The sequence below is a fragment of the Penicillium citrinum genome, assembly GCF_028827155.1.
Source record: "Penicillium citrinum strain IBT 23319 chromosome Unknown utg000004l:1.0-2404223.0:1.0-2405248.0, whole genome shotgun sequence".
Taxonomy (NCBI): Eukaryota; Fungi; Ascomycota; class Eurotiomycetes; order Eurotiales; family Aspergillaceae; genus Penicillium; species Penicillium citrinum.
Window position 1 is genome coordinate 269,597 of NW_026622689.1, and position 25,397 is coordinate 294,993.

General features: G+C 46.5%; 9 protein-coding genes across 9 annotated transcripts; 4 read left to right on the plus strand and 5 right to left on the minus strand.

Moving 5' to 3' along the window:
* Positions 1 to 1,091: 1,091 nt before the first annotated feature.
* On the plus strand, positions 1,092 to 1,350 carry N7469_005066 (uncharacterized protein; the record flags this gene model as incomplete). Its single annotated transcript, XM_056643986.1, has 2 exons — positions 1,092 to 1,172; positions 1,219 to 1,350. The coding sequence occupies 2 exons, from the start codon at positions 1,092 to 1,094 to the stop codon at positions 1,348 to 1,350; spliced, it is 213 nt and encodes a 70-aa protein (XP_056500800.1).
* An 861-nt stretch (positions 1,351 to 2,211) lies between these two features.
* Positions 2,212 to 4,385, plus strand: N7469_005067 (putative MFS transporter Fmp42; the record flags this gene model as incomplete). Its single annotated transcript, XM_056643987.1, has 3 exons — positions 2,212 to 2,596; positions 2,660 to 2,822; positions 2,885 to 4,385. 3 exons carry the CDS (start codon positions 2,212 to 2,214, stop codon positions 4,383 to 4,385), a joined length of 2,049 nt encoding a protein of 682 aa, XP_056500801.1.
* A 512-nt stretch (positions 4,386 to 4,897) lies between these two features.
* Positions 4,898 to 6,415, minus strand: N7469_005068 (ankyrin repeat domain-containing protein; the record flags this gene model as incomplete). Its single annotated transcript, XM_056643988.1, has 1 exon — positions 4,898 to 6,415. One exon carries the CDS (start codon positions 6,413 to 6,415, stop codon positions 4,898 to 4,900), a length of 1,518 nt encoding a protein of 505 aa, XP_056500802.1.
* Positions 6,416 to 7,135: 720 nt separating this feature from the next.
* N7469_005069 (uncharacterized protein) lies at positions 7,136 to 10,025 on the minus strand (the record flags this gene model as incomplete). The annotated part of the gene is made up of 7 exons (XM_056643989.1): positions 7,136 to 7,796; positions 7,852 to 8,007; positions 8,055 to 8,273; positions 8,327 to 8,459; positions 8,512 to 8,720; positions 8,776 to 9,744; positions 9,817 to 10,025. The coding sequence occupies 7 exons, from the start codon at positions 10,023 to 10,025 to the stop codon at positions 7,136 to 7,138; spliced, it is 2,556 nt and encodes an 851-aa protein (XP_056500803.1).
* A 689-nt stretch (positions 10,026 to 10,714) lies between these two features.
* Positions 10,715 to 12,083, minus strand: N7469_005070 (uncharacterized protein; the record flags this gene model as incomplete). Its single annotated transcript, XM_056643990.1, has 6 exons — positions 10,715 to 11,135; positions 11,202 to 11,282; positions 11,335 to 11,457; positions 11,511 to 11,701; positions 11,763 to 11,879; positions 11,934 to 12,083. 6 exons carry the CDS (start codon positions 12,081 to 12,083, stop codon positions 10,715 to 10,717), a joined length of 1,083 nt encoding a protein of 360 aa, XP_056500804.1.
* A 2,068-nt stretch (positions 12,084 to 14,151) lies between these two features.
* Positions 14,152 to 15,787, minus strand: N7469_005071 (uncharacterized protein; the record flags this gene model as incomplete). Its single annotated transcript, XM_056643991.1, has 2 exons — positions 14,152 to 15,594; positions 15,689 to 15,787. 2 exons carry the CDS (start codon positions 15,785 to 15,787, stop codon positions 14,152 to 14,154), a joined length of 1,542 nt encoding a protein of 513 aa, XP_056500805.1.
* Positions 15,788 to 16,665: 878 nt separating this feature from the next.
* N7469_005072 (uncharacterized protein) lies at positions 16,666 to 18,968 on the minus strand (the record flags this gene model as incomplete). The annotated part of the gene is made up of 6 exons (XM_056643992.1): positions 16,666 to 17,373; positions 17,427 to 17,933; positions 17,980 to 18,530; positions 18,584 to 18,678; positions 18,712 to 18,855; positions 18,901 to 18,968. The coding sequence occupies 6 exons, from the start codon at positions 18,966 to 18,968 to the stop codon at positions 16,666 to 16,668; spliced, it is 2,073 nt and encodes a 690-aa protein (XP_056500806.1).
* A 3,354-nt stretch (positions 18,969 to 22,322) lies between these two features.
* N7469_005073 (uncharacterized protein) lies at positions 22,323 to 22,644 on the plus strand (the record flags this gene model as incomplete). The annotated part of the gene is made up of 2 exons (XM_056643993.1): positions 22,323 to 22,432; positions 22,488 to 22,644. The coding sequence occupies 2 exons, from the start codon at positions 22,323 to 22,325 to the stop codon at positions 22,642 to 22,644; spliced, it is 267 nt and encodes an 88-aa protein (XP_056500807.1).
* A 682-nt stretch (positions 22,645 to 23,326) lies between these two features.
* N7469_005074 (putative acetamidase) lies at positions 23,327 to 25,256 on the plus strand (the record flags this gene model as incomplete). Its single annotated transcript, XM_056643994.1, has 4 exons — positions 23,327 to 23,367; positions 23,440 to 23,843; positions 23,898 to 24,368; positions 24,433 to 25,256. The coding sequence occupies 4 exons, from the start codon at positions 23,327 to 23,329 to the stop codon at positions 25,254 to 25,256; spliced, it is 1,740 nt and encodes a 579-aa protein (XP_056500808.1).
* Between the last annotated feature and the right edge of the window lie 141 nt (positions 25,257 to 25,397).

Below are 25,397 nucleotides of genomic sequence, written 5' to 3' on the forward strand. Positions count from 1 at the left end.
CGGGGTACGATCCTGGATGATTGATGGAGTGCGAATTCAATATCTCAAGCGGAGAGAGTGGGGATCAAGAAATGGCATTGGTAGATCATGGCGAGTCGTGGGTTATTTTTTATTTTATTTTTTGGAGTAAGCAATCAGCGAATATTCGGGAAGTTGGAGATTAGCTTCAACCAGGAGGTTTTCCTTGTGCATAAGGAGTAGGGTGGGTGTATTTTGATCTTACTGGGTCGAGCGGGTTTCAAGAACAAGCCTGATAGAAAAAAATAGTCCAGCGGTGGCCTGGATGATTGCAACGCATCCCCACTCATCCAGTGTTTTGACAGTCTCCTGCTTCATTTGGTTGGTGTGTCTGCCCCCACGCATTCACAAACTTTGCTCTTTTCCCCCGATCAAAACCGATCGTTTCCCGAACCAGAAAGATCTGGCAGTGCGTGGCCGAGACGCAAGAACAGACTTCGGGCCGGGCGAAAACAAGCGAGTAAGCACGATGAAGATTGAACATTTAATTACCAGCTCTGTGTGTACGAATTATATTATAGGAGATTTGTGCTTGCTTTTTGGCATTTGCGTATAATTCCGATATTTCATTGTGCGCAATAAGGCATGCATTAAAACCAATCACGGTTGAGCGGAACGACTGAGTTTGCATTCGGAGATTATAGTTTTTTTGTTAAGTCCGCTCGTCATCATAAGATCTTTGTAATCAACAGGCCAGTGAAATCATACAGAACGAATCAAAATTATTGGACATTATGCTTACAGAATACTGGCAATCCTGAGAATTCCGGATTAACGTCAAGCTTTGCGGTATAAATTTAGCCTATTCAGGGGGCGAAAACTGCCACCCACTGGAACCAGACATCATTCACCGAATTACCTGGTTCAGGGGACGTGTCCGTTAATGTCAGCCACATTGCCGGGACTCAACAGCCGCCCATGCGGGAGTGGTCGAGAATTCCAGCACAACTTCGTGCCCTGTAATAGATAAATACTGTATCGCCCCTCAATCTTCGTACTGGAGACAACACGATCATTGGGTCGGCGACGCCGGGATCAACTCCCTCACGTATGGAGTACCCGTACCTGACAAAATGCCGCAGAGCTGGTACATAGCACAAGAAGATCCAGTCCTCGGTGGTACAGAAAAGCCCGAGTGGGGGCAAATGAAGCAGGTAATTCGGCACTGGCCGCGATTTGCTTCGGGTTTCATTTCGTTAGACCCGTGGATGGCGTACTCCGGACCCGTCAAACCCTGTCGATCGTTGGGGGCTCGAGGGCCATGAAGCCGATTCTCTGATTCGATGGAAATGCTTTACAGTAGACTGCCCAGCTGTAGGGAGTATCCCGTGACGCGTCTGCAGCCCACAAACTTTGAAGTTAAATGAGGTCTTCCGGAGATTTCGCCAGAGTAGTGTGCGTTCGTCCGGATGAGTGTGGGGAGGGCCAGATGCCGAGTCTTTCAGCTTCCTTTTTCAGATGATGTACCGGCGGTAACCCAAAACGGGCATATTCTGAGAGATGCAGAGATTAGACTCGATACTAGTTGAGTTAATGGTGGATTTACGGAGTACAAAGTACCATAACCTTATGAGTAAAGTCGGGATTCATCTTTTCACAAATGGTAATACACTCGTGCTAAAAGTTCAGTGGTAATTATACGAGGCTATACGAAGTATACGCGTTGGCGGTTCATCATCTTACAGTAGACGGCGCCCGTTATAGAGCTCTACCAATGATTATTTGTCTCATTTAGATATCCATTTCCCACGCCACAATTTCATTCAGTGAGCCATTCAACTTGATCAGCCGAGGTGCTCAGCTTCCTATTGTATCGGTGTCCATGTAGTCTTACGTACCCGCAGTTAGTCTACAGCTACTAACTATGTATACCTTATAACTAGTTAACTATAGGTATATTGGTACATATGACTACAAGCTTTACACATAAATAGCTTTGTAAATCTCTTCAGCATCCTCGATATAAATATAGAGAATATATACTTAAATGTAAACAGAAGACAGTTTAAGCTTAAACCACGTGTCATGGTTGCCAAGTTTGGACATTTGAATTCGGAAGGCACGACGCAATGAGCGGGGGAAGTCACCTGACCTCCCCGGATTCTTGATTTTCTTTCATTCCTCTTCAACAAGGGATCATCATTCAATCATCCACTTGTCTTTAATGTTGCAAATGTTCCGCTGAAGAGGAAGATGTCGCTCAACCGCATATCTTTCCTCGAAGGATGGGAGCGGAATCCCGCTGCTTTTCTTCGGGGACGAGCGGAAGAGCATGGTTCCACCGATGAAGAGTCCGATGAGGATCAGGACCTGGACCTACCGGAGTCTCTCTCCTCATCTTTCCCCTCTACTTACAGCAGACTCAATTTTAATCCATACGCTGGTCCCGCCTGGAGTGAAAGAGGTGACGATCGTGATGATCGTTCTTTGGCTAACCTTTCGACGACGCGGGACAGTCCTGCCGAGCGGGGGTGGACACCGGGGCCCGTGGCTGTGTCCGAGCCCAGGTCCAACAGGTTTAAGGATGGGTTGTCGGAAACTACCGGTGCCTTTGAAGTGAGCCCCGCTAAGCGTATCGGTATGCCGAGTCTCCATGGTCAGCCGGGGGTGTTTCATCGCTAACATTCCTTCTATCTCATAGCCCAGGTTTGTTTGGCAGTTGTGTACTGCTTTCTCGCTGCCGGGATCATATTTGGTTTCGCAGCACTGAAGCCTGTACTTATAAAAGAAAATGTCTATCGAAACTATTGTACTCAGGCGGAACTTGAACAAAATGTTCACGTCTGCGACGGCCAGGAGATTCGGTAAGCCGTGATATATTCATTGCATAAGCATTTGCTTCCCCATGCTCATGATTATACTTCAGGTTGAACTTGATGTTCACAATTGCTGCCGCAGCAACCAATGTTTCTGCTCTTCCAGTGGGAACGATTCTTGATTCCTGGGGCCCGCGAGTGAGTGCGCTTATTGGCAGTCTACTTCTCGCTCTCGGTGCCATCTTATTCGCATTTGCGCATAAATTACCCTTCGATGGGTATATTCCAGGATATCTCCTTCTAGCTTTGGGTGGACCTTTCATCTTCATTGCATCTTTTCAATTGTCTAATACATTCCCGGCCCGTTCAGGGCTGATACTTTCCTCGTTGACTGGGGCTTTTGATGCATCCAGCTCTCTATTCTTACTCTTTCGCTTGGCGAATGAGAGCACAAAGGGATACATCTCAGTTCAGAAGTTCTTCCTCGCCTATCTCGTTGTTCCCATATTCATCGCGGTAGTCAATCTCGCCATCATGCCTGCGACTTCATACAAAACCGCCGGAGAGCTACTTCAACATGCTGAGACGCAGATGACAGAGGAAAGAAACGATCAGATCGACAGGGCGATTGACACTGCCGAGGGTGAGCGACAGCTGAATAGTCGGCGCGCTCAGCGTCAAAATATTGTCCATCAAATCCAAGATCTTTTAGATAACGACACAGCTTCCCTCATTGATGATTCGGCTTTCAGCAATCCAGCAACCCCTCATCGAGCGCTTTCACCACGCCCTGTCCGCTCTCAGCCAAACGGCTCCAGAGCAGCACCAGAACCACCGAATGCACCGAAGACACAAACAAGTGGTGTTTGGGGAGTCCTACACGGCCAAAGTGCCCTGTCTCAGATACGAACTCCTTGGTTCACATTAATCACTATATTCACCGTGCTCATGATGCTCCGAATCAATTACTTCGTCGCATCTCTTCATTCGCAATATACGTATCTCCTCGGATCCGCTTCTCAAGCTCGTTCCATCAACTCTGTTTTCGACATCATGTTGCCAGTTGGTGGTCTACTCTCCATTCCGTTCATCGGAACATTTCTCGATACTCTACGAACACGTACTGTCCTCGCAGTCCTCGTTTCAATCGCTACAGCCATTGGTCTACTTGGCTGTATACCGCATAGTCGCGGGGCCGCATACGCGAACATCACCCTATTCGTCTTGTACAGGCCTTTTTATTATACAGCCGTCTCTGACTACGCGGCGAAGGTATTTGGCTTTCAGACGTTCGGGAAGGTCTACGGTCTCATAATTTGTCTCGCTGGCGTGGGGAATTTCGCGCAAGCTGGTCTTGACGCGCTTACTCTGAAAGTGTTTGACAGTAATCCTGTGCCTGTGAATATTGGCTTGACGATTATGGTAGCTTTTGTTGGTGTTGCCTTGGTTGGATTTGTCAGCTGGAAGACCAGGCTCAGCATGAGATCTAGCTCGACGATCGAGACTAGGCAGGATCATCACGATGTATATTCTAGCAACTGGGAACGCGAGCCACTTTTGACGAGGTCTGGTAGTATTGAGGGGTTTGGACAAAGGGCTTATGGCGTTTAGTAGTATATAGGGCATACTAGGGTTTTTGCCATTATATCAGGCACTATATCAGCTTGGATGATATAAGATTGGTTTGCTAACTAGCACTGCTGTAGGGAGAGCAGAAACTGTTTCGGGTATGTTAATGAGAACACGATAGTATTTGCCTTTTGAATTTCAAGCCAAGTATCAGTGAAGGCATTCACATTCTGAGCAGACTACTACCTAAATTACTTAATTTCTACTACTAGTAATTTAGTAGTGGTTTGTAGCAGGAGTAATTTCTGGGAGCGCTACTAGTAGAAAAAAGGGACCTCCCTTGACCTTATATCCTCGAGTTACTGGTTCACCACTAGTAGCTTGCATGCATGTGAAGTCTTCTGAGGTTCATGAGATGAATGCGTAGAGGTATATAAACATATCAAAAAAGCGTGTCATCAATACTGCTTTGGGTATATTGCACTGGGAGCCTCGCCATTTATACAGATGAGTCGAATCGTCTTTGTACAAGTCATTTCCCGTTCGTTTGTCCTTCAATAATTTCTGGTCGACGCTTCGGCCTCCTTTATCACATCTGCAACGACCTTTTCAGACAATGACCAGCCATCTCCATTCCTCTGGCTAATCCCGTTCAAAATGCGACGAGCTTCTTCACTCAGAAGATTCACATCAGCCCCATATGATAGTAGTTGGCCGATGACTTTGACGTGACGTTGATTGGAGTGGCGTTTTGAATGCTCGATGATTCTTCGAAGGGCTTTGATTGCCACGGCCAACGGCGTAAGACCTGCTCTTTGCATGACATTCACCCGGGCGCCATTTTCCAAAAGTACAATCGCCACGGAGGGCCAGCCTTCCCGGACGGCATGCATAAGCGGAGTTCGAAGGACGAGATCGCGAGCCTCGATATTTGCACCATGCCGGAGTAAAATACGGACTGTCATGTCTTGCCCTCTTGATGCGGCTAGCGCCAAAGCTGTTCTGCCTTTATGGTCTCTGTGTTCGACCTCGGCACCCTTTTGTAGTAAAAGCCGTGCCATACTCCCATCTGTTGTTTTGAAGGTATTACAGGCATTGAGGAGTGGCGTGCGGTCCATGAGATCAACTTCTTCGATGCCAGCTCCGTTCTCAATCAATAATTGTGCCCCTGCGACAAAGTCGGAGAATGCTGCTGTGTTCAATAGCGGAGTCATGTCAAAGGCCGTACTGCAGATATTCAAGTCGGCCCCATACTCCAGAAGTAATTTCATCATGATCAAGGACGCTTCTGTTGTTCCCTGGCAAGCAGATTTGGGCGATGGGATATCAACACATAATCGTAATGCGTTATCGCCGATGTTGTTTGTTGCAGTGACATCTGCACCATGCTCTAATAATATATGTACTGCCCGATCGCGACGTTGATATACAGCATAAAGCAGGGGCGTCAAACCACGATAATCTTTATGTCGAATATTTGCTTGTCGACTCAAAATTAACCTGAGTGACTCTTCATTCCCCAGAACGGCGTAAAATATGGCGGTGCGCCCAAGAGGGTCTTGGAGCTCCACATCAGCACCTCCGGCTAGCAGAGCCTTCACAATCTCATCCAAACCACCCTGCAACGCCACATGCAAGGCAAAATCACGTACGTCGCGATCTGAAAGCTCTACTCCCTTAGTGTGACCCGTCCCAGTTACTTGATTCCCAGCTCCCTCGACGCGAGTAGCAGACTTGGACTCCTGATTCAGCCTCTGTTTCTTCCTTTGACCGTCGGACCCGCGAGACTCGAACTCTATGGGTCCCTCTTCCGAAGCGACATTCCGCTTGAGACTCTCCATCAGCTCGGGCCCCATTTGAAGCCCGTCATGAGCCCGTTCTGACGAAGACGTGCCTGGGCTGCCAGGAGATGTCGATGGAGATGTCCGCGGCGGCAAAGTCAACGTTTGCCGCCCCGCGACGGCTAGACAGCCGCTAGCCGCTTCGGGAGCGGGGAAAGTCGGGCTGGAATTATTCGGGCAGGGCCATTTGGAGATGGGCGATCTGCGTCGAAGCCATTTCCAGCAGGGCATTGAGTATATAAATGGGAGTGTATAGATATTCGGATGCTAGTTTAAAGTGGTGATTGTGTAGTAAAATAGTTCCAGTTGAGTTAATGTGAAATTGTCAGGGATGATACGCTAGCAGCTGATTTCGCTCCTTGTGGCGTCAACGTGCATATCCGCGTGGACGGCCAAGATGTGTTAGTAATATCATCGAAGTCAAGTGAGTACTTCGTATGTAGGTGTCTGGTGATATCTTTGTAGTGTCATTGTTAGGGCCATGGTATGAAATAGGTGACTGGTGGAAATACACTGCACTGCGCAGCAAATCACCTGATTTCATTTCAGTACATTAAGTCAAAGTTGGGACTTATTGAAGTCACTTTTAATTGTTGATAAACTGATTTTTTGTTTCGTTTCGAGCTGATAGATCTGGCATTCAGCTTATGAGCTTAAGATGAAAAGACACATGCGGAACTCGAAGGGCGAAGTAAGCAACATTGCAGGTCCACGTGATCATCTAAACATACCACCAGGAACCTTCTTGGAAGCAGATTGAATCAGTTAATACTGAAAGAAACTACCTATTTTCTTTCAGGAGATTATTGGAACTGATGATACCGTAGGAAATAGTAAAATATTGAGAGTGGATTCATGAACCGTTGATTTGCTGGTTGTAGGCCCATTCATGAATGACTATCAGCAATACATCATAGCATCACTGTGCACATACTATGATGTATATCTATACTATCGATTATAAGAACCCTCTCGCTCTAAAATAGCAGAAGTAGGGTCCCAACCAAATAGGTCCCGATCACAGGTCTCGGACATGAGATCACCATCGGCCATTAGCATCCAGTCTAGCTCCCCATCTATACCCAGAGGCGCATCAGGGCCGCAACTATTACTGGACTTTTCAGTATGTATGGACAAAGGGATACCACAAGCAGAAGTTCGTGATCGCTTATTCGGTGGGCATGTCACGCCATCAGCCCGTCGATACATCTTCCCCGACCGAGTACGAAGCTCCCATTGATGTTGCAAAGTAACCAGTAATTCCTTGGCACGTCTAGCATTCATCCAAGAGAGTGAGAACTCATCAAGGGCCCGGAAGCACGTTCCTAGATGGGCTACTATATGAGCCTTTGAGTGCGAAGGATAGTTGGAGACGGCGGCGAAAAGAAGCAGTAGTACGGCCGAAGACGTTATAGATACTGCCTTAACGTTGATTCGACGTAATGTATACCTAGACTCATAGAGAGCCAGGATTTTGGCAATTGCGATGGCAGATTGAATGCACATTTGTCGTGCGTGAAGGTAGCCTGGGCCTTTTGGAGGTTGTGGTTGGAGGTAACTTTTAGACATCCAAGGTCGATGAGAGTAAATGATGTTTTGATGGTATTGCATACTGCGACTAGTCAGTATTTGTCGACTAAATGTAACAAGATATGATCAGAGCTTACTGTAACAGCAACACATGAGGAGAATAGGGCGTGGTATGGTCATTCATGTCAATTTGTAGTGATAGTGGTAGCTTAGCTTTCCATCTGCAGAGCTCTGCCACGATCCTTTCATTGAATTCTTGCATGGATACTTTATCAATCTTGGATGTTGTATACCTTCGGGAGTCAGTTCCTCGTCTGTTAATATTGGGGGAGAATCTTACAATACATATCCACAGGGGGCCATTATTTCACAAAGGGATACGAGCTGTTCACTAACAAGCTCGGTATTGTCAAATGTATTGAATGCATGATCAAGAGATTCTGGCCCTTCATAAGGTAGCCATTTGTAAGATGCGGCGGAAGGACTCTGAGAAGGTTTGCCAACGGTGACATCGTCCATGTTTGTTCGGAATGGCCTTCCTAGGTGGAAGCCTAGCTGACTATATTCCATGAATCAGTTTGAAGTCCCAATAATCACGGATCTTAAGCCTACTGATCCACGATATAAGCCGCCCAAAAGACAGTACGGCGTAGGTCCGCATCGGCAGCAGATATGACACCCTTCATAACATGCGAAGACATATCGATGTGCAAAGCTAAATCAAATGAGAGCCGAATCGCCATACCTTGTCAGAAGTTAGCCGAGTATAGCACATCAAAGGATTTTCTGCTTCTTACCACTGTATAGCCACCCTCGTGAATCCATCCCGTTTCCAATCTCGTGGCTACTTAGAATGACCATCGCCTGGACAGTCGCAACACTCGGGAAGTCCAGCTCAGCTTCAAGAAGCGAGCGTGCTCGATCACCGAAAAAGTCAACCAAAGTTTTCGGAAACGTGACGAAGCTGGGATGAAACCGTGTTTCAAAAGCCGCACCAATCGCACACCTATTCGGACATTGTTAGATAACCATTGGCTTGCATCAACAAATATAATACAGACATTGCGTTTCGTAAAGCCTCTGAATACAACGAAGTATCTTCCATAGCAAACCATTTCTCCTTAGCATTCTCATATAAATGACGATCAACGACATGAAACGAGGGATCCTGCCAGCTGAAATATAGATTGATCAAATGTTCCTCGAGTGCGAAGGGGACTTCTCTGTCTGCTTCAACTCGATCAGGAGCATGCAAGTCAAAACCATGAGCCCCAAGTCTTCGATGGGAGTCAAAGTTATCAGAATGAGGCATATCACGTAGGTTGAATGTAGAGGTAGGCCCGAAAAAGTGAGTTTTCCCACCTCGTCCAATTCGAAGCGTGCCGACTCGATCAGAAAGATCATCAATGAGGCCTTCGATATCATCGGTGGTACCGGGCTCATCAATCAAGGTCGAATCGTCGTCACTTGCATGAGGGGCAATGGTGGCATCGACAGATACGTCCGTGCCATCCACCTCCAATCCTAAATTATCGTGTCCAGAGGTAGATTCGATCAACTGCTCCATATCTGCGGGAGCTGATGCCCCGGACCCGCCGAAGGCTAGATCGAGATCCCAATTGCTGAGAATACTTTCTGGGGTATCCGCTTGTTTCTGATCTGAATTATGTACAGAAGCGGGAGAAGAATTCGAAATTTGCGGTATAAGGGGCCCTGGAATCGCCTCATCGGGTGAACATGCTACTGTGACTTGAAGTTCTGGAAGATTTGTATTGACTGGAGCAGATGGCGGTCTCATTGGAGTGCGTAATTTTGCAGGCTCCAAAGTAAGGTCATGTGCAGTATTTGATAGTCGATCATGTTCACGAGAAGAAGTGGATTTAGCAGGCCCAAGAGCATCTAATATTTCATTCAACGCCTCCTCCTTATCCTGCGGTACGAAGGGTGGCTGTAGACCATTTTCATGAATGAAGCCGGAGAGCTGATCCACTCTTGCAATTAATAGCTCTATAGCTATTCGAAGTGGAAGCCTATCGCATTATATCAGATCTGGGAGATTCTATGGGAAATGTTGTCGTAGCACCGACATTTGCTATACTCACTTTCTGCGATCAATTGATTGATATGTGCATTTTCGGCTCTTATTTATACAATTCGAGCAGACGGGCTCAACACCGTCACACTTGTCACCGGGGGTTAACAGAGTAATGGAGGAAAAGTCGTAACATCTTCTTACCTTGACTTTACTCTCTCGACAGGGAACACACGCCATACTGGCATGCCTCCTCTTAGAGGAAGTCTTTGGCGCCATTTTGAATCAAACCATCTGTTTCAACTTATGGTCGATGACTTGTAACTTTCACCGGGACAATGTTGCGGGGAGATCGCGGGGGGAAGATATGCTGGGTGGAGGAATCAATGAAGGAATGAGATATGCAGTCAAAGTAAGCGGGGCTTCGATCTGCAGCCCCTACTTGATAATGCGCTCATCAAAGACTGAGGCGATAGTGAATTGGTAATTGAATCGTGCAGGTTAACATTCTCGGCATATATGAACGCCAAGAATTTTGATCGGTGATTGAATTCCGAAGGATCGGCAGAGAAGCCGATGTGCCCCGGATTTGATCCCGAATTATGGGACATCCCGATTACTCGCAGAACGAGCAGTACATTCGTTGTGATTTCTGAATTTGACACATTTTAGATGCGAAATAGGTCGCCGGATTTTCTTTGAACCACCCATCTATATTTAGACGTGATTTCTCCGTTCTTTATGCAGTTCGTTTCAAAGTTAATTATGCATGTCTAATATCCGCCCGATGAGTCTGTATTTACAGGATGCTTGTATGTACAGGAACAATATGATAATATGACAACAAATATAGTATAGATCCAACCACGCTATAATGAAATGACTCGGAGATAGGAAATGCATTAGAAAGAGTCACGCGTATCCACAAGCTAAGTAGTTGGTAAGAGGAGCCACAACCAAGTTCTCCCCTATTCATACGCCACCACAACTTGGCGACTGACCATGATATCAGCTTGGCCAGGAACTTGACCATTATTGAGAATGTCCTTTTGACTATCTCCATCGCTCAGGCTACCACGCGGAGCATGGCCGATCTCAGCAGTAGTATGATTGAAACTTTTCCCACTCTCGAGTTCGAAATTGCGCGAGTTCATTCCACCAGTACGGCGAGAACTACCGTACCCATGGGATCGGGAGTTGTAATCGGAAGTCTTGCGGTCGCGAAGGATGCTGAATAGTGGTCGAAGGGTTGCGATGTTGCCGACCACCATGCCGATACCGTTCTCAGCGAATCCCCAAATGACTACATTCGCGACTCCGAATAGATAATCATCTTCACTTGTGAGGGCGACGGTGTACTTGAGACGAACACATGCGGAAAGAGATGCACTGGTTATTGCGGGATCATGTTAGCCAAAATCGTTCTACGTCACGAGGAAGTGACTGATAACGAACAAGATTCCCAGGCCCATGAGGCCGATAATTGAGATTTTGGTGTTGCGGTTGATTTGCACTTTCCATAGCAGAGGAACGGGCCTACTTTGCATTAGCATTGTTATGAGATCCCATGTGTAGAGTGGTTGCTTACAAGAAAGCAGTCACCCAATCTGTGAAGATGTTGACGGCGGTACATGCGTAATAGACGTCTGCAAGAACATAACTTGGTTGGCAGTGGCCGCCATTTGCGAGAGCTTCGGCATCCCACGCAGCTCTAGAGCTGGGTTAGTATCAAGTCATCGGGGAAAGGGCGGGGTTGATTCATACTCCACAGGAATGCAGTTGACCAAGATGAAAATCAATGCGATGATGTTCATCAAAGTGAACATGGCAATGACGGTGTATTGGACGTAGACGTAAAACTTTCTCCCTTCAGCAACGCGAATCAACATCCAACTAATGCTGAGCTTAATAGGGATGATAGCAGCGCAGTAGCCGACTTCGAAGATAAGGAAGAACTATTTCATCAATATCAGCCCAGCTCATTGCTCAAGGGTAGTGAAGTAATCAGGAGCTCACCTTTTGTGCCTCAGCTGAGTACTTTTTATTCCCCGGCTTCGCAAGGGTACTTGTATGTGCACCAATTCCGTTAAATGCTCCCCCTAGACACCCGGCCACGAGGACGAAGAATGGTGCCTACCAACCACGTCAGATAAATCACTCGCTGCTTTGTGTATGAGTTGAACGAACCAAAGCTGCCGTCATAATCCAATCCTCCGGTCCCCATGACCTACGACTCAGTCTGGTATAAACACGCAAGCCATATGTCAGCAAGGCCAATGTCGTGAGTAAGATGGTTGTCGCTGCAAGCCCTGGGGCTGCATCGGCGTAGACAACCATCGTCTCGTTTATATCCGGTTCCTTTTCTCCTATGCAAAGCGTTCTCTCAGCCCTACAGTCCGTCCAGAGTCGATATTAATCTCAAAACATTGGCCGTTCTTCAAATTGCCGGTGGAGTGAAAGGAGCGCAGGATTTTAGAGTACTCCGTACGGGGTACCGACTACTTAATATTGAACAGAGCTCTGCGGGGACTGCTGGTGCCTTTTACCTTGTCAAGTTAGCTTCAAGTTCTTGCCCAAGATAAAGCGGACAAAAGGAGAAGCATTCAAAGCTCTGTGGGTGGAGCTTGCGGATACGAGCCTCAGCAAGAATTAGGGCATGGTTGATTCGCCATCGGCTTATGTTTATGCTAACTGCTGTGACAGTTCGGCACATTCCCTGACCCTCAGTGGATCATTTTGTTTTGGCTCCGGAGATGAAGAGTCATGATCTCCGCTCGTTGTTAGGAGATACACGGCATTCTAGAAATCTGCCGAGCCACCTGCGTCAGAAAAATAAGCAATAGATGCCAGGAGTTTGCATACAAGCTTGAATATTCTGGTTTATAGAGGTAAACATTGCAACACTTCCAATTTGACCTGTGCTACTTCAAATTATCAGTCATGTCAAAACCGCTGCCATCCGAAGCACAGTACGACTTGCACGCATAGACCAGAATAGACCACGCATTGTTCCCCATCTAATCAAGGATGTCCCAATTTTCAATAACGTCCATACCAATCAACTATTCGAATACCCTCTCCATAAGAAGTAAAGCTTCAAATCATCACGACCCACCCTCACCGAAAAGATTTTCACACGTGAACTTTGCCGTCCGGACCCACCAAATCTCACCCCTGCATCAAGTACTATTGGCTTATTCCAGGGGGAAATCTCCGAGAAAAGTTTGTCGACAAAGATAATGTGTCAATATTGACAGAAGATCGTGATCATGAATCATGATCACGATTGAATCGAGTCCGATCTCCCCGATTCCCGGGGATCTCCCCCGATGTCCATCAGAGACCCATCAGACAAGTAATATCATTCACCACGAAGCTATGAAACCTCACGAGAACCAGTATGAACAAAATCATGTACCCCTCCTATGGGTCCCGGCAATCCCTGCAGTACTTTGACTGGGATTTCAAAGGCTTTGTTCGTGGACCTGGTGGGGGGTCTGTTCTCGAAGTTTTAGCGTTGTCTCGGCTTCCAAACTACTATTACCGGTGCAATCTAGAATGTTTGATCGTCTCGCTTAAGCGGCTCGCCAACGGTCCTCCCCGATTCTATACCGCCTATTATTGTTGTGGCTGCGAATCGTGGCTGCTAGCGTCTTGACTGTTTGATGTTATTCGTTTGATCTGCAGGTCACCGTCGATCTTTATTTGCCTCGTCTCGACCCTTCCATGATTCAGTCGGAATGCTCCGAGTTTTGAAATTTCTTTTAAAGGAAACGACAGGCTGATCTTCGGTTAGACCGGATTTATGCTCGATTGAACTGCCGTCATGTTCAAACGTTTGATGAAGGGGATATGCAAATTGCAAATTACAGTACGTGAACGTGCAACCCTAAGTGTTTCATTCTGATTGATGTTTGCCCACAAGTGCCGTTCAAATAAGATGAACTTGTATGATGCAATGCGTGGTTCTATAGGAGGGTATTTCTTAAATTCCAGTCGATTATTTCAGGTCCGCGTACTTTTGACTGAGGCCTGAATTTTACTATTAGTACTAATTATTGTGCAACACCCGCACTGATATAGCCATACTAACGTCTGGTAGATGTAGAATGACAGAATTTGCAAGATTCACATGTTCTATTTATTCCTTTCATCGAAAAATTTCTGTAAGCTTGAATGTCATTGGAAAATACTACAGGTGATAATATGAAGCGAAAGGCAATAAAAGAGAAAAGATGCTGAAGAGCAGAGGCCATGAAATGACCAGAAATGTATGGAGTCGTCATGCCGATGAATGAGAAGAGAATGAAAACGCATGAATGCTTGAAATACCACTACCAGCGCCAAACACGAAATTTCAGCACTGCGAGCTAGCCAACGTCAAATCATGGAAGTCATTATATCGTCAGTCGTATATGGGTCGTCGCGGAGGGAAGTATGCTTCATCCTCAGCAACACTAGTAGGTATATATCGTTTCGCAGCAGAGCTGCGTGTAGGACTCGTTAAGCGTGAAGAACGGTGATAGTATCCCGCACTACTAAAAGAACGAGGTCGTTCAGAACCGCTACCTCCACTCCCAGGCCGACTATTTGCTGCACTACCAGCAGCACTGTAACTTCCGCGTCTGCTATCTTCTGGTTCCAAGTTGAAACGATGGCGAGGTACAACGCGGGGTGGAGGTGGGGGTTGCGCATATTGCGGTGGATCTGGGGCTGGCGCGGGCACGGGATCGTCGAAGATAAATTCACGGAACTTTGGAGTACGTGAACGAGAACGATTTTCTCGGCGACTTTTCGCTGCTGCTTCTGAATGTGACATCGCTGATCTTTGTGGACGAGATTCGTGACTTCTCCGAGGCGCTGTGGGTGAGAGGTCTCGTACAGGTTTGCGCATATAGGCATCGTGAGAATGCCGACGAGCACTTGTGTTGGCGGGAGGTGATAAGTGACGATGGCGAGATCGGTGTTTATGTCTTAAAGGCTCTGAATTCGTTGTATACGGAGGGGGGTCATGATCTGAAAGATGAGGAGAGACTGGCCCATCCTCCATCCCAGGGCTGAGGGGATGACCATACCAACTTGTCCGATCCCGGTCTCTCGAATTTCGAGGATGATGTGAGCGTGGTGACGGTGAGCGCACACGTGGCGTCGAGGCACCTGATCTCCTACCATCATGCCGAGAAAGATGTGGTTCTCGTCGGTCCGATTTACGAGTGTTGGACGAGGGATGATCACCACTCAGCCGTCGGGGATGATGACGCCGTCGACTTGGTCGATCTGAGTCATAATGACCATGGCGATGTGACGTCGCACGTCGAGGTGGAGGTGAAAAATAGTCCTCTTCGTCGGGCTGAGAGTCCTTGCTACTGAAATACTGATGGAACGCACCGAAATTGGGAGGAGATGCGCGATGAGCTTGTCTTTTCACAAAGTCATATTCCAATTTGCGACAAACTCCCTCGTGCCACTGAAGCATCTCAGGATCTGGTTCTGATGGAAAGGCATCTCGTGGGATTTCTTTGGGAAACATATCCCCATTCGCATCAACTATATCCCACTGGCGCACAGCATTTTGCAGATAACGTGAGTGCTCATCAGGGTCCATCAAAATCTGTATTGTCTGCCATCGCAAAAAGCCGAGCGGAAGAAGTGAAGGTACTGAAGGCAGTTCATAAGGGTTATTTGAGGGACGGAGACTATGGAAACATCCGACGGATTGATATATAAACGACAAGGCCTGCGACTTTGTCTCGAGAAATAATGAATCGTAGTTCCCGCCAACTTTGCGATAGAAGGATGCGAGTCTCTCCGGTGTGAGATCGGTTGTTCCGCTGGAGTCAAAGGAAGCCTAAGACATAGCATTAGTACCGGAGCATACATTAAATGAACATGTGAACCGTGGGTTCTCGAACATGGGGCCGCATTCAAAAGAGTGGACGTACCATCAGTTGGGCAATCCCCAAACATAACTGTTCTAACAGCGGTGCCGGGCTCTTGTCAGGGTTTATCAAAGTTCCCCAGGAACTCGCCGCAGACGACATGGCAGGACAAGGACTTCCGCAATCTGAAGAACATGCAGAAGAGGATTCCAGTGCATCGCCGGGCGCAGCAGCAGAATAAAGACATAAGGCACCGTGATCATCCCCAGGCAACGAGGGGCGGTCAGGCACGCACATGGACCCACTGCGGGGGGGTTGGAGAGGCTCGAGAACGAATTGTCAAGAGGATAAAATGTGCGAATTAAGATGACACTTTCTAAATGAGTCAGATCATAAAGCAGAAGGATGGATTCAGCTGAGGTCTTTAATGCAAGTGACGTGGTGGAGGAAGAGATGGAAACCTCAGCTGGCGAGGTCAGCCGTGCCATGTGAGGAAGTCACGGGATCAGTCGAGACCTAAGCATTGCTAGTCTTGATTTATATACATTGAGGAGTTGATTAAGATCGAAGCTGGCATTTTACTGGTTATGAATAGCTTATCAAGTACTTACTGGTTTATCTTGATAGGTTTGCTCGTGGTTATACTCAAAATATGGATGGATCGGCTTTTACATAATTCAACAGGCCCAGAGCATCTAGCATGGATTCACTGAACACTATTGTTGGACTCGCGCAGTCTTGCCAAGGTTCAGCCTTTGTATGTACAAGTATACAATTTATCTTCATGGTTCAACCCTTTTTTTGACGTATGTACCCCGCCTCTTTGCCAAGTCAACAGGGTCTAGGCTGTCCCTTAGTACATATCCCATTACAATTGAGATACCGCACTATGCTCCTAATTCACCATCGCGCCAAACTAAGTATACCCAAGGAGAGCATTCCTTGGCCCCTTTGAAATCTAGTCGGCAATGGGAACCCTGCATTTATAGTATATCTCGTCTTCGCAAGTCATTGGGCTCGTGTTAAAGAGCATTACCCTTTTATGCCGTCCAAAGTGAGAAATTTGGCCATGAATACACGGCATCTGCCATATTGACAGGCATCCCTGATGAGTCCAAAGACTCAAAGTCAACATCTGGCTGCGCCAAGAAGTCTTCCATACTTTGATCCAAGAAAATCATCTCATCACCAGGGCCGCCAGGCAATGTGGAATCAGGCAAGGTAGCATTCCCCGTCAAAGATACTTCGCTTGGTCGATGTTCCTGCTCGGCTAAAAGGGATACTGTATCTGGATTTCCATGCTCGGTTGTATGAGATACTAATGAGGAGTTTCTGATTTTCGGAACGGCTGAATCATCTAGACATTGTCGTACACTTTCTAGATTGTCGTAAAATTCAGTAGCGGCCAGATTTCCGTGATCACGCATCATACGTAGAATTTCATAAGCTGTCTCGAACAATGCAAAATCACTCTGGTTCTCGGGGTTTACTTGACTTGATATGACCATTATCAGCGCACATGAGAAAAGATAGTGCGCGTAGAAATAACCGTATATTGGCAAAGAGCCGTTCGCCCATTCATCCACGATAAGTGAGTGGGTATTTCGTGCGGCGTGGATGCATGCATCACCAAGGGTCTTAAGAGTTTGATTTTTTAACTGTGTAGACTGTTTTGAGTTTCTGTCCGCGACATTTCTTGATTGGATGAGTGCGAAAAGCAGGATAGGCCGGGTTGCCAGCATGATACACTGCTTCATGTTAGAGACTCATATATTGATCTTTTGGGCGACACCTATCTTACCTGGTTGAATTGTAGATGCAAAGATACGACATTTTTAGGAACATGGCCATCTCGATGGAGTCGAAGGTGCGGAGGCAGCGCCTGTGACCATTGCTTTAACGAAATAAGAAGTTTTTGTTCCCGTTGCAGAAACGAGTCTGGCTGCCTTTTTCGACTATAAACTTTGTCTATTGTCTGACCAGTTATTCGTGCTAGTTGAATATTCGCGATGAGAAATTGAGTGTCGGAGAACTGCTCTTCTTGTGGGTCATCGGCAATCTCCGAAGGCATCTCAACATAAATATCGTCGTCGGCGATTTGAACTGGCCAGCCTGTTTTAGAGCCGTACATCCGGTCAAAGACGTAGATGGCCCACCAGAGACGAATCCGATGCTGGCGTTCGACTGGATCTGGACAGTTGCATTCAGGAATATCATGGTTCAATCCCAATGTTAAGCCTAGACGCATGGCATCGCCGACGAGAAGGAATGCCGAATGTCGACGATTGAGGAAGTAAGAATAGAGAGACTAGATAGTTAGCCTTGGGGATAGAGTAGACAAAAGACTCTCTTACCAGAAGTAATAATGACTCAATAACTGTCATGCTAGGTCTTTCTGGAAGGATAGGAATCATAGTCATGGCATTCACGTAATAAGCAGCACCAGGAACTCTGCATTCCATACTTGAATTCGAACGAGCGGAATAAACCTCTCCTAGTGCAAAAAGAGCGAAAAATTTAGTCTTCAAAATTGGATCATCAAAGGTTCCTTTGCGATACACATCCTCTAATTCTTGGATCGTCGACTTTCTCAGAAAAAGATGGTATACGCGCGAAACCTGATGGAAGACGATTTGAATGAGTAAGCGCGCATGCGGCAAACCAGGCCATTCTAATGCTGGATCTCGAATCTTATACAGAGTTGTCTCTGGCGTATATTGTGTTCGTGGCATGTGTAGTATTGCCTTACTTTGGGTAAGGACTTGACGTAATCGAGTCGCAAAGGCAGTGCATGCTGCTTCGCCAATATGAATTGGTGGAGCTGAAGGATCATAGGGCTGAAACCATCCTCGTTCGCCAATCATGGGATTCTGCACAGCTGCGTCACCATCCGAGGCATGTTCATCTGGAAATATTTAGCTGCGGGCTGATTAGGCACTAACCAAGTGACGAACATACCTTGAGGAGCTAGTCGGGATTGGCTAAGCGCCGCAGGGGATTGTGACAACTGCTCTCGCAGACGCTCATTCTCGGCAGCTAGTTGATCGAGATAACTAGAAGAAATTAGCAGAGAAAATTGGAAATACTTTACGAGACTCCACCTTTCGTGGACCTTAATTTGACGGTCTCGATTGACATATGTACATTCGTCGGCACATCCAGCATTCTGACATTTAGTGCATGGTTGTTCGCCGGAACATTTGATCTTGTGCGTATGACAACGTCGGCAACTAAGCCAGTCAGCATGATCGGATTTTCCGAGGGACAGCACTTACGCGATAGACTTCTTTTTCTTGCGTTTGATGATCGAAGAATTCGGCTTCCTAGACGAGGATGTAGACATTTTCACCGAGGTGCATGGGAATGCGTACTACTGGGTAGTTGATGTGTCATGGTGGAATCGGGGAAATTCTGCTGGCGTTGGATACTTCGGCGATCGGGAAGATTATACTTCGCCGAGTCTTCCGATGATTCCGAATGAATATCATTCATCAAGTAATTCTACTACCTGGTCAGTACTTCGGCTGGTACCTTTATATTTGAATTTTTGAAATTCTTTGATATATCCATATATCAAAGAATTTCAAAATTATCAGCTAAATTTATGGATAAATTTAGCTGTGTCATACGTGCTCCGTTTAAACTAATACTACTAGTACAACACTAATGTAGTATTAAACATACCCAGTAATAGTACAAATACTATTTATATCGTATGTAGATAGTTCCTTTTCCTCAAAATACTAACAATAATATATTGGTCTGATTCTAAACAAATAAATTTCCAAAAAAAAAAATCTTTTGCACTTTGAATAGTAAAACAAAGTAGTATCTCAAATGGCTTTCCAAAGGCCATAAGGTGATGGCCCAGCAATATGCCATTGGACTCCAAACTCTCTACTAACAACCTTGCTGCTTGGAAGTTCTATTTTCTGAGAGAGTTTGCTGGTAGGGGATTTGCTGGTGTAATTCCAACCCTGGTGTTAGAAAATATAACGATATATAGACTTCTCCGCGCGAATCAATACCTATTCATCTTCACACCGGTAGGTACCGGTGTGAATATATTGATAGCGCAAAAAGTTATCCTGGGCAGGCCATGCTTTTTGACAATAAAATTTTGAAATTGTTTGGATTCAGTTCAATTCAATATTTGTTAACGGTATTTGTCCAGTAACGAACTAGTACTGAAGTTGAATACTGTATCGGCCAAAAATCCGCTCACCGAATTATATTCGATCGCCGAAGAGCGCCGCAGACTACCCAGGTATATAATCAGTTACTACTATTCGAGATTGCGAGGATCAAATATTTGAAGATATCACCGAAATGAAACTCCCCTCTGTGCGGATATTCTTGCAAAACTCTGGAGAGTCGGCAATATTCAAAACAGATGATATTATCCAAGGTGAAGTGATCTTCACACCTCATCACGCAACTCGAGTGGAACACATCACAATCAGCTTTCAAGGTAGTATCTCTCATGAGTATAGAGCCCCAGTAACCAAAGCTAAGACCACATAGGCGAAACGGTTACCCAAACCGAGAACCTGGAGAATCACATTCCCCTAACAGGAAACATACTACGACGCACGTTCTTGCATGTGAACTTTCCAATCGAAGAATATGTGTCTGATGCTGTACTCGAACCGCAGCAGATCCATACAATCCCATTCAGCTTCATTGTACCTTCTCATATTCCCGTGCAAATGTGCCATCATGCTTGCGCCAACTCCGACATCTACCAAGAACATCTCCAGCTCCCACCGAGCTTAGGGAATCTTTCTCAATATTTCGAGGGATTTCAAGATATGTCGCCGGCGGAAGCAGAGGTAAAATACAGCATAAAATTCTCGATAGTTGAGAAGCTTTCGAAAGCAAATTGGCCGAAAACCCTTAAGGAAACAATCTATCCAGTTTATATCCTGCCGCGACGACTGGAAGTTGCTCCTCTTCTGATTGATTGCTCGAGTAGATACTACCAACTTCGAACGACTAAGTCGCTCACAAAAGGTATTCTACGTTCAAAGATTGGGTCGATGGTACTCTCATCTTCCCAGTCGCCAGGAATCGATCTACGCAATAGACCATGGTCACAGCATGACCACGAGGCGTCCACAAAAATGCGATTGAACCTTCTATTTAAGCCAGAACATGAAATTCAGTCCGAGCATCCACCTCGGATAATATCGAGCGATACCAAGCTCAAAATAGTGACATTCTTCGGTGTGCAGCCATGGCATGAATTTCCCAATCTCTCAAATCCATCATCCTGGGATCCGAGACAAACGTATTGGTCTGAAACAATTCACTTGTCTTCAGAAAATCATTTGGTAGACTGGGTACCTCAAAGCCAGAGCAAGAGCAAGAGTGAACGTCCAGGGGTATCTTACACTGCGGCACTGGATATACCGGCTTTACTCTCTTATGATCGTGTTTATCCACCGACGTTTCACTCTTGCTTCATTTCGAGAACCTACTCCCTGAAAACGACAGTTTACTATCGGGATCATGCCAAGGCAAAAAGACGATCGTCCGCAACTTTGACCGTCCCTGTCCAGATATATTCCTCGTGAAGGAGGATTCCAGATGATAAGCTTTCCTATCGTCCTGTTTATTTATTCTTGAGGTACCTGTTTGCATCTGCTGATCTGCTCAATGATGAGACTTTTTCTGATCATTAGATTGAGTCTGAATAATCCATACTTATGGATAAAGATAGTATCTTTAATTGAAAAGACACCGGAACATGAAGGTTGTTGTGTTTTGTTGATCCATGCAGAGAGACGCATAAACCATACCCCTTGTTGTAAACATCCCATGAATGCCATGGATTAAGTTTCTAGCCCTGATCTTAGAGAAATATTCCTCTTGTGGATTCAAGTTATGATTGGTCATGTTTTGAAGATGCAAGAATCGAAGATCTCTGCTGGCAAGTATTCACGATCTCGGCCAATACCCGCAGCCATATGGAAGAGGTTTCCCACTAGCTCTATTCTATATATCCAGCCACGAACCGTGCCGTGGATTGACAACAAGTCAAAAGACGATACATTCCGAAAACACATTCAAGCCATCCTATTGGCTCGGCCAGTGACAGCCGGTGTGAAATTGAAGATGAATAGCCCCTTCATTCCAGATCGTCATACCTTTTGAACTGGCGGGTATTTCACAAGGGAATATAGGACGTCCATTGGATGATTTGGAAACCATGGCAACAATCAGTACACAAAGTCATGGAAATTGCCTCTTATCTTATTTTCCAGGCGTTCGATCACATATCCGAGCCGGGCCAGACAAGCCAGATATGGGATGCCTCGTCCGCCCAGCCCCAATTCAAAGGCCGTATGGCTGGCTCTGAATTCCAGAGACTGCATCTGACCACACAGCCCTTGTTATCAGTCAGTTAAGTGTGCTGGACCCCCCTCGATCCCTCCGTATCTAATCTTCGGCTCTTCGTTAACGCCCAGATCCCACGTCTTACGGTCGCACTTCAATCATCGCATCAGCTCTGGATCGTTCCAAAACAAACGCAAATCGTTTCAAATCCATTGAAACAAAGAAAATCATTTTATTCGATCAAATCGAGTCTTCGAGCAAAGCCCAATTCGGACTGAGCAAGGGATCAATTGCCTGCCTTGCAGATAAGACCGAGCAGTGTGGTTATTGCAGTCCAAGGCTGCCTACCTAAAAAACCATGGCACTCGTACGAGATCCATACTTCTGGAAGAGGTTCTCCACTGCGGTTCACCAAGATGATGAAGCCAAAACCCAAAGCCAACTAGATCTCGAACTCGCCGTAAAAAAGTCCGTTCAATCCCTTGCATCTTCCCTGCAGCACCTTTACTAACATGACACGCAGACAACCCGAAGGCTGGCTTGAGCGAGAACGACAAAAACGCAAACGCTCGCTTATTTGCGGATTTATCATATTCTTTTGCATTGTTTTGGTCGTGACCGGCGGTGTGGTTGTATGGTGGTTGGCCAAGCACAATTGGCTCCAGACACCAGAGCCATAAGCAAAAGAGACAACAAAAATAATGAACAAAAGAAGAAAATATTACTGGAGAGTGTTTATTGGGGGTTGGGACATTTGATTGCATTTCTAGCGTCTGTTTTATTGAGGGATGGAACATGGAGATATACCCACCGCACCTCCAGCGGCACCGAGTTGGACCGAGATAGTATAGTCTATAGTATAGCGATAGCATTGAAAATAATAAACGATACGATATAGCATGATGATTTTGTCTCTCGCAGTGGATTATGCTCTTTAGTGGTAGAAAACAATACTTATCTCAATGCTGTGGGGCGGCTGTACTCTCATCGTCCATCCACATTGGATCTACTCTTATCAGGAAGCTGGACGCACTCCAGATCCATTCAATATCTCTGATAAACGATCTAGATCATGATTCGCTGAAGTTTGTATACTATTACAATCTATCTAATCAATTCCTATTCATAAATAATATACTACTACTATGGTAGTTATGATAACTTATATACTAATCTGATAGTGAACGCGCATAGAAGCGGCCTCCGAAATGCGGACTAAACACCGCCAGCCTCGGCTTCCCCACTTCCCCGCACTCTTTTTCTCCTCCACTCCAACTTCATCTTCATTCATCTTCAACTTCAACCTCTACAAATCCCCTCTTTGTTCTCGTTCATGCTGGCAATAACAGGATACTGACCATCATGCTACCTCCGTTTGACTACCTCACCTACCGTCGCATACGGTAAGCTCTCACTCCTTCTCTACTCCACCTACTCTACCCCAGTCAGCATCTCTGATAACTCTTCTCCAACAGGAACCAAAAACAGGCGGAACGGGCAGATCGCTTCACTTCATTGCCGTACCCCTACCTTATTAAGATTTCAGAAGATGACAAGAAGATCATCGACCAGCCGATTGAGGACTTAGTACGCGATGTGCAAAATGACGCTATTCCCCCTCTCAATATACTCCGCACGTATGGTAGAGTCGCAGTGAGAGCCCACAAGCGCACCAACTGCATTACAGAGCTACTTCTTCCCGAAGCAGAGTCATGGCTGAAGTCTGAAGTGAACCTGAAAGGCCCCTTGGCGGGCATCCCAGTCTCTTTGAAAGACTCAGTGCACGTCAAAGGCTTTGACACATCCCTTGGCTACTCGGCCCTTGCCAACAACCCAGCCCTTGAAGATGGTCCCATGACAAGATTGCTTAAAGATGCAGGTAAATTACCACAAATGAACTTATCTATGTTGAGCCATACTGATTGAGTTGCAGGAGCTGTACCCTATGCGAAGACAGCCTTGCCTATCACCCTGCTGTCGTTCGAGTCAGCAAATGGCCTCTGGGGTCACTGTCTCAACCCTCATGTCCCCGGTTACTCTCCCGGCGGCTCTACCGGTGGAGAGGGTGCTTTACTGGCCCAAGGCGGGAGAATTGGCATTGGCTCTGATGTTGCTGGATCTGTTCGGGTGCCTGCTGCGTGGAGCGGCATTTATTCCCTTCGCTGCAGTACTGGCCGTTGGCCCAAGGCCGGAGTCAACACCAGTATGGCCGGCCAAGAGGGTATCCCCAGTGTTTTCAGTCCCATGGCCCGTACCCTGAATGACCTTACCTACTTTACCCGTACCATAATCGGCATGCAGCCATGGAAGTATGATTACTCTGTGCATCCCATCTCGTGGCGGGACGATTTGGAATCTGAAGCCCAGAACAAGCCTCTTCGTATCGGCTTGATGAGCAATGATGGTGAGCCAATGAACCTTTATATACCTTTACGCGATCATTGAACTAACGCAGTCTGATTTCCCAGGCGTTATTCCCCCGACTCCTGCAATCGAACGTGCACTCGCGACCACCGTCGCTGCTTTAACCGAAGCTGGTCACACTATTTCCGAGATTACACCCCCATCCAATGCAGACCCTCTAACTGGTCTCAACCTTGCTTCTCAACTCCTCAACTCGGATGGCTGCCATCATTTCAACGCGAAGCTCCGCAGTTTTGAGCCCTCAGATCCTGGCGCAGCCCAGCTAAGTCGCGTTGCACACCTGCCTCGACCACTCCGTTACCTCTACTACCTCTATGTGCGCTATATCAAGCGCGACAAGGTCCTAGCCACGCTAATCCGTGATTTCGGACCTAAATCTTCCGCGCAGCTTTGGCCTCTCGTCGCAGCACGCGAGTCTTTCCGCGCAACATGGCACAAATGGTGGGACGGCGAAACACAACAATTTGACTTCATCCTTTGTCCTGTAAACGCAACCCCCGCACTTCCACATAACGCCATGCATGATGCCGTCTCCTCATGTGGATATACTTTCTTGTGGAACCTTCTCGACTACTCTGCCGGTGTACTACCCGTTGGCCATGTGGATGCAGTGAGCGATGCCCTTGTCACGCCTTACAAGACGGCACTTAAGCGACTGGGAGCAAACCATTCCCTTGCGCGTGGGGCGTGGAAACACTATGATTCGACTAAAATGGCTGGCTTGCCTACTGCTGTTCAAGTGGTTGGTAGACGCTGGCAGGAAGAGCAAGTTCTTGGGTATATGGCTGCGGTAGAGAAGGCATTGGACCAGTATATCGATCCGGCGACGGGTAAGAGTGCGAAGTACTCTTTGCTTGAGATTGATTAGATCAACATAGCTTTTATATAATTTGCCATTCCACCACAAGTAGTAATACATGCTAAATTCATTGTCATAACTGGTATGACTATGGTACTTATTTTACCTTAGCGGCAGTGTTGCAGTGATCGTGCAAAGGGTTGTACCCAA